Raw genomic sequence first — 13,133 nt, 5'->3', positions numbered from 1 at the left:
ATAAGGAAGTAGGAAAGGTTCTTTGGAATTTTGGGATGATTACCTGTCTCTACAGTGAATGAGATCTTGTCCACGGAGTCATCCCATTCCCGGTTTTGGAAATGCACATATAAGTCAAAGGCCTGGCCTCTCCTCACTGTCTGTCTGTCAGTACCGAAGAAATGGGTGTTATGGCATTTGCAGTTGTGAGGACAATTCAGGTCGACATCCCCCAGCTGAATAACTGCAGGAAAAGTGAGTAAACACAGAAAGAAACCAAACAAGACATGTAATTGAGGACACATTTGGCTGATGTCAAAATACCCTGGGGCAGAAAGAAAAACTGGATACACTGCCTGGCAACTGATCAAAGCAATATAGACTCATCCTGAGGAGCTAGCTAAGGAACAGGGTGTGGTAGAGTCTATGAAAACACTGTGAAACTGTTTATTGGGATTAAACCGGGCATTAAAAAGCAGTTTCATTTGAAGTATTTATCTTCTCTCCCTATTCCATGTCTTACACCAGTGGTCTCCAACCCTTTTTTGATCACGCACCCCTACCAGTAAAAATTTTTTGAGCACACCCCCCCAATATATGTATATTTATTTATAAATTATATACATGTACTATTGTACTAATATATTATGTACATTATAAAAACATAGACAAAAAATAGAAATTAAAAAAGGATGAGATAAAGGTGAAATAAACAATATTTTTAAAAAAGATATTTTATTTTATTTATTAACAGTACAAAAAACCTTTTTGCTCTCACTAAAAAAAATTAGTAGTAGTAATAATATTTTTTAGTGAGAGCAATGTGATTGAATATGCTTCATTATTTTTTAAAATCTTGGTTTAACACTTTGTGATACAGCAATTCGAAGGTCTGGCTCTAAGTTCAGTTTATGTTGATACTTGGTTTTAATGGCTGTCATAGCTGAAAAAGATACCTCACAAAGATACGTAGATCCAAATTAGTTCGTCATTGTTTTTACCTTGTAATGTGGCTGACGAAGAGCTCATACTAGGAGTAGGAAAAGTGTCAGCTCTGCCATTATCTTGCTGTTCGCCTGTGCTCACATTATTAGTATTATCTTCAATCCGCGGTTTCTTTGCAGGAATCTTTTTAAGCCACTTGTCCATTTTGTGAGGGTTAGTTTAGTTAAAACTAGATAATATAATTTGTAAATCCACTTAACCAGGCACACGTAAACTGCAATACGTCGCAATACGCTGAAAGCGAACGAACGCTTCTTCCCTCAGGATACCTCACGTACCATGTGTGACACATGACCATCCAACATACGGACCGAGTGAGGGTGCCAGTGTCAATCTGTATATTAAATATTAGTAAAGCTTAATTTCTTCCTTATTTTTTTAGATAAAAAATAAATAAAAATACAAGTTCTAATATTTTCTTTGCGCACCCCAATGGATCATCTTGTGCACCCCACTTTGGAGACCACTGTCTTACACAAGAAAATGTATGTAATATTTTGGTTTATAAAATTGTGTTAGGAGACCCAGATGCCATGCTTTTATTTGGTACATAACTGACACCGGGCAGATGCATACTGTTATCACTGCTTTAAAAATGGATTTTGTGAAATAATACCATTTCAAATTCCAATACTTCCAATTTTATTTAAATAATTATTATTGTTTAAATAATTATTATCATACTATTTCAAATGGATTTAAACAATTATTTAAAAGTACCTAAGTTACACCACAATTAATTCTTTATTCCTGCATGCTAATACTAGTTTATAGTTAACATTTATACAAATAAATAATAATATATGGTGGAAAAATAAGCAAATGATGTCACTGTAGCTGTACGTGACAATGAATTCTTGTGGGGGCAACTTCGCTGAATGATAAACTAAAGGCAAACAAATCTCTGTAACTTATCACTATCTAGATCTACATTTGCAAAAACGACTGGAAATTTTGGGTGCCTCCATTTGTGAGTAATCAACTTGAGATAAAAAGTAGGTCTCATTAAGGCAACCCAGGTAAGTCTTTAGGAAGTGAGGCACCCAGAATGTCCTGTCAGTTTTGAATATTACATTTTTTTGCAGTACAAACAAGATGGTAGTTCATTAAAATATGGAGAAGTTGGTGAAAATTCGGGGAAAATATTTAAAGACCTTTGTAAGTTTAAGTCAAAATTTGAAAAAAATTACCAGCTCTGATGACTTGACTAAAAACTTGAATGGCAAGTCAGACAAGATTATCCAGTCAGACAAAGTCTGTATGTCAGCAGCCTTAGCAGAGTGACTCAATTCCTCAGTCTATGGAGATGGGAATCAGAGTTCCTTTTTAATTGTAAAAGTTTGGCCTGATTTTTAAAACTGCTGATCACTCTCACTTTAACTGAAAACAATCAGAGCTATGATTACTGAACACCTAGTGCCATATTACCTTCTGTGCTACTTCCCTTGTAAACTGCTAGCTAAGTTCTGTTTGGTCACACAGATATCCTAATATATGCAGCTATCCTAAGTGGTTATGAATACTCCTGCAAATAAGGAAACTGAAATAATTTCTTCCATTTATCCTGGTTGTTTCACTGTACCAAAACCATTACTTTAACCTTGCCTAAACTATCAACTAGACAGCCCTCACCCTAATTTGGTAAAAGGTAAGTCATTCAAGCTGTTCAGCGTGAATCAGCTGGGAGACAAAAACAGAGCTAAGTCCCATTCACACATGGAAGCACTACAAATATTTCTTTACTAACATTCCTAAGGTATCACACATGTTGAATAACCAGGAGGGACAGAATGGAATTCTATGAAAAAGTCCTATAATGGATGTTTTATAGGAACTGTCAACCTAAAACCCAAAACATTTCTCAGTAAAAAGGGTCAAAACTATTCTAAACAAGCCCCTAAGCAAATCAGTAACCCAACAGTTAACAGTATCTTCATCTTTTCCCTGGAAGAGATTGTCAACCAAGACAAAAAGTAAAATATTCATATTAAGTTCAGCTGAATTCTGCTGAACTGGGGCAAAGAGACCAGTGGAACCCAGATCAGATTTGAATGGTCTACCCACAAACTCCTTAGTGAAATCCCATTGATGTCTGACAAGGAAGCAGTGAGACTTGAGTAGCATAGACAGAATATATTTTTAGAGTAGAGCTCTAACAGTTGCTCTCTTACAGAAAAAAATAGTTGAGTGCAAATACTAAGAGATAGTCAGCTCCAATACCTCTGAATGGTTTTCTTTGGCCAATGAATACATTACCCCTGACATTCCCTGTTCATTTTCTCAACAGTGGGGATTTATCTCTAAAACACCTGAAAATATAGCCTGGAAATATTACACATTTTTACTTTGGGCTTTGCAGACAGTTTAACATATCATTTTCTCTCATATACCTCTCAAAAATTGTGTTACCAACTCCTCTTCATAAGGCCTGTAAGTTTTCTGGAAGGGTTTTTTGGTTTGGTTTGGTTTTGGTTCTTGGTGATTTTCCTTTAGAAAAAAAATTCTCATTTTCAAATTATAAGATTCATATCCTAGAGAATGTTATTTTTTTTCCTGAAAAAAAAATCACATTTAAGAGAATCTGAACCATGGAAAACATGTCTTGGCTTGAATTCATGAATCAGGATCAGCAGTAAATAAAGAGTTTCCCCAAGTTTTTAACAGATGCATTATGCTGCTTGACTTTCTTGGCCCCTGCTTCCAGTTCTAAATCATGTGGCATTAAAACTCAAGAGCACTCACCTTCCATTTTTCTTGCAAACCAGCCAGTGTCTCAAGCAGTCAGTATCAACTTGTGCCTTAGGAAGGTGGACAAGATGTGGCAGAATCTGGATGATCTCTGGTTGTCGGCAAAGATTAATCTCCTATCCTCTCAGCACCATTTATACTCAGAAACAAAAGGCTGTCACTCATATTACATCAACTAATTATCAGTTTACAAAGAGGCCTCACCCATGTTTCTACTAATGCTTATAAATGTCTCAGAGTAATTTTAAATTCAAATGTTATTAGAGAAAGTTTTACTGTTTATGCGAGGGAGAGATTGTTGTTGTTTACTGAAGCATAGATGTCTCCAGTAAGTTAGGACTCTTTATGTCTCAGGGTTACTTCAAGACCATGATAAATCTAAAAACCTTTGAGCACAGGAAATAATGTAGCAGCATAATTCAGTCAAGCAAAGAAAATTTAGTACCCATCTTTACTTATAACAAGAACAACTGCACTATAATTTCAGTTTTCAGTAGGTCTCTTGGAACATTAAGTGTTCCTTATGAAACACATTAAAAAACAAGAATAGCCTGCAACATTACTTGCTGAAGTAGTGGTTTAGAGAGTAATATTCCTCAGTTGAGCTTTACTGATCTTAAACCATAATAAAAGTGATATAACTAACTACTTTTAGAGCTGAGCTTAAAAATTATCTGAAAATTACTCCAGTCATTCATAGATTGTCTCCATCTCAGTCTCCATCTCCCCATGTCCATGCCATATTTATAGAGCTTATGTGACAAAGTTGATTTTTCATTTTGGTTTAACCCAACCCAAGTCTGATTTTTTCCAAAACATCTAAATGTTTCCTTTGATTTAAAAAGAAGTTCTTCATTTATTTTCTAGGTACATTACTAAAAACAAAGCAGTCTATTTGCAAAAGAATAATCGTGTTAACAAAATATAGCAACAGTGATAGTGAAGATGATGGCCATGGCATTTTCTTCCCCTGCCATTAGTTAGAACATTCAGCTGGGATGCTAGAGATTGAAGTACATGTCCCTTCTTTGTTTGGGTAAGAGCAGATATTGAAACAAAGTCTCTTATGAGACCTAACAAGTAGGGCTGTGCAAAGTTTCAGTAGCGTATTAGATTCAGAGGAGATTCGGCCTGATTCAGGGACTGAATCTCCAAATCTGAATAGAATCAGGAGACCAATTAAATCCTATGAATTGATTCAAAGCATCTGAATCAATTCGGAAAAGCTTTGGAAAAGAGTCAGCTGCTTCAGAGATTTGGCAAAGACTCAACAGGCAGCTGACACAGCTCCCTCCAACTCGTAAGTCTGTTAGGGTTGGGAAAGGAAGGAGGGAAGGGGCATGGGGGAGGGAGGGATTGTGCCTGGGGCTGGAACAAACTGCCCAGCTGGGGTGGGGGGGCACATTACTTGGGAAGGGAGATCAGGGGGTGGAATGCAGACATGGCAGTGCTCAGAGTGGGGGCTCTGCCCTGCTGCCATTTGCCAAGCTGTGGTGGTGGGGTGGGATGGGATATGGGCACAGCTTACTCCAGGAGGAAGGGGGCAAGTGGCAGCAGGGCATAGCCCCCACTCTCAGCGCTGCTGTGCCTGCATTCCACGCTGGCTGGCAAGCACAGCAGCACTGGGAGTGGGGGCTGTGCCCTGCTCCCGCCCAGAGTGAGCTGCACCTGCATTGGACCTGAGCCCTCCAGCACCACCTGGGCAAGCAACAGCAGGGCATAGACCCTGTGGCTCCCCCCACTGAGGCAGAGGCAGGCACAACCAGAGTAGCTGGGGTCAGGCAAGGGATGGGGCCAGGCAGGGCAGCTGTGGAGGCTTCTCCTTCAGCTCCCCCCACCCAGGAAGGGGAAGGCACAGCTGGAAGAGCTGCAGGAGAACCTGCAGCTACCTGGTTGTGCCTGCCACTCCCCAGCCTATCCAAATCACTGAGTATCTCCGAATCGGCACCAAATCTTCTGAAGTCAATTCGGTGGAATCGATTCTGGACAGTGATCCAAATCTCCAAATCAAATCGCTGTCCTCTGAATTGGCCGAATCCAAATCGAATACTTCCCTCTTTGCACAGGCCTACTAACAAGGTTTTTTAATGTCTCCCATTGAAGTTGTTCCCTTTTCCATAAAATGCTCAGACATATTTGAGTCACAGCCAAAAAAAGCCTTTCTAGATCCCTGCACTGGGAGGGGATCACTTAGGTTCCAGGATGTCTGGAATGTACTTGTGAAAATACCTATGAAGCCCAAACATTTAATTAATTTTACCATTAATCTTCAGAGAACTCATACTAGGAATTAGCAATCTTAGAGAATTTAATGTTGCAGTACTGGAGTGATGCTATAGACCAATAAATATGAAAGTAACAAGGCTCTTTTGGTGACATCTTTTATTGGACCAACTGCATAGTTGGAAAAGATGTTTCTCCCAATGTTACAGTTGGCCCAGTAAAAGATAACAATAAATAACGCTTGCTTCTCTCATAATTAATACTGACCATTATTCTGTTAAAATACTTGTAGTAATTTAAGTTTTTTATTCAACCAGAAAGAAATAGCAATTAGTGTCTAACACAACATTGAAAATTCCACAGAGTGGCAGGCCACATATGAGGGTAAATGTGGTAATCCAGAGCAGAACAACACTTAATTGCCTTTAAGGATTTTTTTAAAAAATCTAGACTACATTTACCATTTGTAAGACATTTTTAAGCAATTATTTTTCATATCTGTCAGGACTTTCTTGTGACATTTGATGTTATTTGTCCTACTTACTTATAGTAAGCCTTAATAAAATCAAATCACATTTCCGCTAGAAATCGGAAAACTCACAAAACTCTCAATCCCCCATTACAGTGCTAAGAAAGGACAAGACCTGAAGAAAAGAATTTTGCAATCACAGGAAGAATACTGTGAACTGCACTGAGACAATTGCACAGAAAAGGTAATGTATTCAGGAACAAAAGAGAAGTCAAAGTAATCAAAAGTCCAAAAAAACCCTTTCAAAAGAAATACTGTAAAATGACAACTAGGAGCTGAGCTCAATGGGGGACATTACTGGAGATATCAGAATATATGTGAATTTCAAAAAACGTGTTTCAGTAAAGGCGCCACTTATGGCTTGGATTTTTTTTGCGGGGGGGGAGGTGGGCAGCTTGTTTGTTTTTGTTTTTAAGATCAAAGGTGATCCTTAGCTGAGCTGGCCGCCAAGCCTATATCATTGAGGGACAGTGGTTCTACATGAGGGATATTCCTGGCATTAGAGCTAGCTGCCTTTTACTTCACTAGCCCAAATAACCCAATACTGTATCCATTTACAGCTGTAAACTGGGGACATCTTCCAGCATGACTCCAGAACAAAGCTTGATGATACTTACAATGTATGCATCTTTGATTAGTTAATCTATAAAGTATAGCTCTACCCCACTTGTGCCTGATACCTACAGACCCATAGCAAGACACTTTAGCCATATTGCCTTTTCATCCTCTAATGAACAGTTTTAGGAACTGCAATGGTTTGTTTGCAATATGCCCTATATTCATAAAATTGAAAATTCAATAGTAAGGTAGCAGCCAATTGACCACAGTAAGGCTTCACATTCTGCACTTGGCCCTTAGCATGTCTTTTGCAGAAATAGATCCACCTCTTCTCAAATGAACTCAGATACTATACTTGAAGTAAAAGTGGTTGGTGGGGCAGAAAAATCTGCTTTCAAGTGCATTTATCGGAAGATGTCAACTGGCAACTTCCTACTCCCAATAATTCAGTAAGATCCATATCTAGACATTAAAGGTTATAGAGGAAATATGAAAAGCTATTCGTTAAAGCTAAAATTTACAGAGAATTACCTGACCTTAAACTCCAAGTAGATTAGGAGTCTTATCCAGCCTATCAAACATCCAGAATCCCCATACTACAGCTGTGAGTCACTGAGGTTTACCTTAATGACATTTTTATCTGAACAATATTTGCTGCAAAATTACCAAAAATATGAACATATAGATAAATAATCTGTACTAAGAGCACCTTTCTGGAGAATCTGAAAGCACTGAGAACTACTACATTGTGAAAAGCATTGTGACAACATATGTACAGATAAATTAACACAAAGAAATAGGTATGCTTAGGTAAGGACTTAAACATTAAAGAAAAACCTATATTTGTTAAATAAGCTTGTGACTATTGTGCTTTACAACCTGAGCTATAGCTTGTCTTTCTAGAGGCTTCTTTCCTATGCATCCATTATGTGGATACATAGGACAAGGTATGTACAAAGTTACAGGAGCCCTGAGGACCTTATGCTCTAAAGCAGATCACTGGCTCCAAAAGAACAGAACAACCAGTCCTCACACCAGGGAACTTCTTGCTCCTTTAGGCAAGCTCCCATCCATGCTGGTTCACTGAACTTTGTGCTCAGCTGGAGACAAGTGTTCTCTTGGATCAAGTCTATGCTTGGGTTTACAAAATTAATGTAAAGCTATTCTTTCCTCCTGTGCTTGATCATCAAGTTTTCTGCTGAAATATAAAAACAGGTACATGTTACAGCAATGCATAATACAAGAAACTCAAAGAAGTATGGAGTCTACAATGTAACAGCAAACAGTTGCACAGTTTGAGCCTTCAAGGCACAAGCACTTCACCTTTGGAATAAAAGTTGACTGAAATGCCAGTAAAATTTCTGCGGCAGCCCTTATATGCGTATATTGTTCCATTCTGCTGCCTCAATAGTTTTTAAAAAAAGGATGCATGAAAAGGAATAGATGCTATGAATTTACTGGCAGTGGGATTTACCTCACTTATCCAGCTCACAAAAAAAGCCCAAACAACAGAGCAGCCATTACAAGGACCTTTTCCTATATAGGCTGAACTGGCTGGAAAAAAGCAACCTGGGCAATGCCAATCAAAGCAAGTCAAACAGACCCTCTGGACCAGCAGTAGAAGAAGAGTATCAGCAGGCAGAAGTGACTAGGAAGGATCATAAGATGGACTCCACTGAGTTTCTTTCACTGTAGAGAAGAGCAGATTTAATTTAATTTCTGATTAAACATAAGGTTAGATAAGACTAAGTATATGTGTATATTTCCTGTTTTAAAATAATGTTGTCCTCTTTTTTTCCAACTGCTTAATAAAATGCCTTTGTTTCACAAAGCTCCTGGACATGGTGGCTGGTCACAGGTTCCCAAGCAGTTGAAAGGTAGAGGTAGGTATGGCAGCCCAGTGAAATGAAAGAATGATTAAAAAGTTGGTACACACTGGAGTACCCAGGGACATCCTTGGGCTTGTCTCCATTAAAAAAAAAAAGTGGGGTGGAGTGGGGAGAAAAGGCTTCTTTACAACCTTAGGGTAACTAACTACATATTCCAAGGGGGAAAAAGAAAAGATAAGGTTTTACCAAATGGTAAATTTGCAGGGTCAAACCAGAGATAAAAAAACCAAACAAACTAGGCTAACATGCATTGTCTTCCATATTCACTTTAGCTCAGATTCCTCCCATGATTGACTTTAACTCAACTTTCATGAGCCGTAGAATTGGAAAAATCATGATCCATGCTGGTTGTCCTCAAGACGACTAGAATGGACATAGAGAGACAGATAGCCTTTCCACTATGACCATGAGACCAAATTAACTTCTTGGTGTGACTGTAGACTACAGTCAGTTTATATGGAGGACATTGGGCACATTTACACATTGCCATAAGATGACATTGCTACAGCACCATGCTTCCTTTGGAAAAGATGGGTGCACTAACCACTGGTTAGATTTCACCGCTACGTTGCTGTAGCAGCCCACTAAAATGTGGGAGTGCGCCACTACAACAACATAGCTGCTGATCATGTGTAGACCCACATGGTTGCTATGGCACTGTAGGGTACCATACGGCAACAAAGCACGTTGCTATCTTACAGCAGAGTGACGCCCAAGTAGATACACCCAATATGTTCCAAGAGAGGAAACTGCAGAAGACTGAAGGCAAAAAATGTGTAAAAAGAATGAATGCAGAAAATAAAGTCAAAAACAACAAGAAAAAAAGAAACTAAAGATGACCTCTTTTAGTTGCAATTAAAATGAGTAGCTCACTTTATTTACTACTGGCATATCTTTACAATTACCAGGGGTACTGAATACTGTATGCAGAGAAGGACAGCTCTGTGATTAAGGTCCTCAAGCTACAGACTCAATTTTCAGTTTTTCTACAAACTTCACTTGTGAACTTCAAGAACAGAAGACTGCTGCCCAGTATTATAGGACAGACAGTGAAATCTTAAGACATCAAGTAGTATCTGACAAGTTAGATATACATGTTTCTAGACTAGACTAATATATGTCTAGAAATACAGCATATCTAACTTGTGTTAGATACTACCTGATGCCTTAAGATTTCACTGTCTATCCTATAATACTGGGGAGCAGTCTTGTGTTCTTGAAGTTCATTTTATTTTCGATTGCCTAAAAAATCAGTGCTGGACCAGGAATAAACTAATTTGAAATCCTACTATGTGGCTGAAACTTTTGGGAAACTGAGTCATACTGTATTTACTGGAAATTGACTCAATTCTTATCAATAAAGAGTTCTAGTCAGAGTATGATTTAAATTAAGACAGATTTGTCTTACTGTCTTGTTTCTTTTTGGTCTGTCATCCATTTATTGTGGAGATGGTGATCCTACTACACTTTTTAATAGCTTTTTAATTAGTAGGTTTCATAATGTATCTTACATAATTAAATGTAGCAAACATGAAAATTAAGTTTATACACTATGTAATTAGAAAGGATATAAAATGCCCTTTCCCTCCCCTCCCAAATAATTCCCTCTTGGAGTTCTATATATATACTAGTGAATTTCCCATCAAGAATGAGGGGCAGGGGAAGCTTACTATCCCTAACCCCCCACCCATGCTGCTGTTCGTTTCTGGGAGCAGGGGGGTTGGGGGGAAAGCTTGTCTCACTGTCCCCTCTGTCCCCCTCTGCCAGCACCCCACACTGCCTCCAAGGATCAGGGCTAGGGGGGATGCGAAGCCAGTACCGCTGGCCTTCCCCTCCCAACTCCTTCCCCTCCATCCCCACCAGCTCTCCACTGCCTCTAGGGAACATGGCTGGGGGGGGGGCTAGGGTTAGGGTTAGCAAGCTTCCTTCCCTCCATCCCTACCTTGCCCCCCTGCTCCGTCCCCTCCATTCCTGCCATCATGGTGGTGCTTTGCCATGCTGTCACCTGCTGTTTGTAATGGTCTTGGAGCACTCCAATTGGTTGTTTCAGTAACCAATCATAATGCTCCAAGAGCATTATGGACAGACAGATGGACTAAGCCCTTTATTATATTAGAATAAACATGTATGTATATGTATACATATGAATATGTATGGTTGTTCGTCTTTCACAAGTGAAGATGACCGCATCCAGTGTGGAGTGGGGAGAAGAGAGAAAGGAAGCAGAAAAGAAAAAGAGAGGGAGAAAAGAGAAAGGGAGAAAGAGAGGAAAAAGGAGAAAGAAAATGGAAAGAGAGAAGAGGGGTTGGAGGCTAGGTCACATGGGTACATTGGTGACTTATAAGCCCAATCTTTGCCCTGAACAGTGTGCTGCAACAGGGGCAAGAGAGCAATGAGAACGAGACACAAGAGGTCCTCATTTTCCTGGCCCCACACTTCCTCACTGCCTCTGCCGTGTACCGCTGCTCAAAGGCCAGTGGTCCACACTGGACCAATGACTTCCAGGATGGATGGTCATGAGCTATTTGTTCCCATGACTGCAGGTTGATGTCGCAACTCTTTAGGGACACCTTTATGGTGTCCTTGTACTACTTCTTTGGTGCACTGTGAAAGCGAGCTCCATTTGACAGTTTGCCATAGAAGATTTTCTTTAGCAGGTGAGTGCTGGGAATTCTTGAAAGGTGGCCAACCCACTTTAGCTGCACCAATTTCAGTAGGGTGTGGATACTGGGGAGAGCTGATCTTCTGAGCACCTCAGTGTCTGGAATCTTGTCCTGCCACTTAACCGTCAGTATCTTTCACAGGCAGCACAGGTGGAACAGATTTAGTTTCTTGGCATGATGCTAGCAGACGGTCCAGGTTTTGCAGGCATAAAGGAGGGTTGGGAGAATGATGACTTTGTAGACCTTCTGTTTTGTCGACATTCCAATGCCTCTGCGATCCCAGATCGACTTATGGAGTTTGCCAAAAGCCACACTGGCTTTTGCTAGCCTTGCGTTGACTTTGTCACCAATGTGGACAGCACAGAAGAGCATGCTGCCTAGATAGGCAAACTTGTTGACCATCAACACTTGTTAACTTTTAAGTGAGATGTCATTCCTGGGGTGCTGTGCCAGGTGCAGGTTGAAACAGCACTTTGGTCTTCTTCATGTTGATTCATAGATTATTGATTGTGAGGCCGGAAGGGACCTTGGAGGATCATCAGGTCCAATCCCCTGCACCAAGCAGGAAAGATAAATTTGGGTCACGTGACCCCAGTGAGGTAACTGTCTAGTCTCCTCTTGAAGATTTCCAGGGTACGTGATTGCACCACCTCTTGGAGGGAGCTTATTCCAGTCTGTATACCCTGACTGTGAAGTTTTTCCTAATGTTGAGCCTAAATTGATCTTCCAGGAGTTTGTGGCCATTACTCCTAGTTTTCCCCAAGGGTGCCCTGGTGAACAGTTGCTTATTGAGCCCTTAATGTACTCCGCTAGGCCCCTGCTCAGCCTTCTTTTCTTCACGCTGAAGAGTCTCAGATCCCTCAGCCTTTCCTCGTATGGCTTGCTGTGTAAGACTCTGATCATATGGGTAGCTCTTCTTTGGACTTTCTCAAGCTTGTCCAAGTCCTTGTTAAAGTGTCATACCCAGAACTGGATGCGGTACTCTAGCTGTGGTCTCACCAGTGCTGCCTAGAGTAGAAGAATCACCTCCTTGGTTTTGCTGGAGGTGCATCGATTGATGCATGCCAGAGTATTATTTGCCCTACTGGCTACAGCATTGCACTGCCAGCTCATATTCATACTGTGGTCTATTATTACCCCCAGGTCCCATTCATTCATGGGGCTAGTCAGTTTGGTGTCACCAAGCCTGTAGGTATGTTGGGGGTTGCTCGTCCCAAGATGGAGCACTTTACATTTCTCAACGTTGAACTTCATAAGATTCTGATCCACCCAACTTGCTAGCCTGTCTAGGTCCGCCTATATTATAGCCTGTCTTGAAGCCTGATCACACTTCCCCATAACTTAGCATTGTCCGTGAACTTGGCCAGTGACCTCCTCACTCCCACATCCAAATTGTTAATAAAGATGTTGAAAAGTACTGGACCAAGCACCAACCCTTGCAGGATACTGTTGCCCACTTCTTGCCAGGATGACACAGATCCATTCACTATGACTCTCTGGGTCCTAGCCTGCAGACAGTTTCTTACCCACCTGACTGTC

The 13,133-nt window shown here is 40.3% G+C and overlaps 1 protein-coding gene across 1 annotated transcript in view; it reads right to left on the bottom strand.

Moving 5' to 3' along the window:
- Positions 1-1,008, bottom strand: part of LOC149869043 (uncharacterized) — a 171,360-nt gene extending 170,352 nt beyond the window's left edge. Inside the window, exons 1-2 of the mRNA XM_090037683.1 lie at positions 981-1,008; positions 44-223 (exon numbers count right to left, since the gene is read on the bottom strand). Coding sequence (XP_089893809.1) covers positions 44-223; positions 981-1,008 — 208 coding nt within the window. The remainder of the gene's footprint in view (positions 1-43; positions 224-980) is intronic.
- Between the last annotated feature and the right edge of the window lie 12,125 nt (positions 1,009-13,133).

This window comes from Crocodylus siamensis, chromosome 3, assembly GCF_052110815.1.
Source record: "Crocodylus siamensis isolate JL-2025a chromosome 3, ASM5211081v1, whole genome shotgun sequence".
NCBI lineage: Eukaryota > Metazoa > Chordata > Crocodylia > Crocodylidae > Crocodylus > Crocodylus siamensis.
The sequence above is the reverse complement of the archived record's forward strand: the minus strand, read 5'-3'. Positions and strand labels throughout refer to the sequence as shown.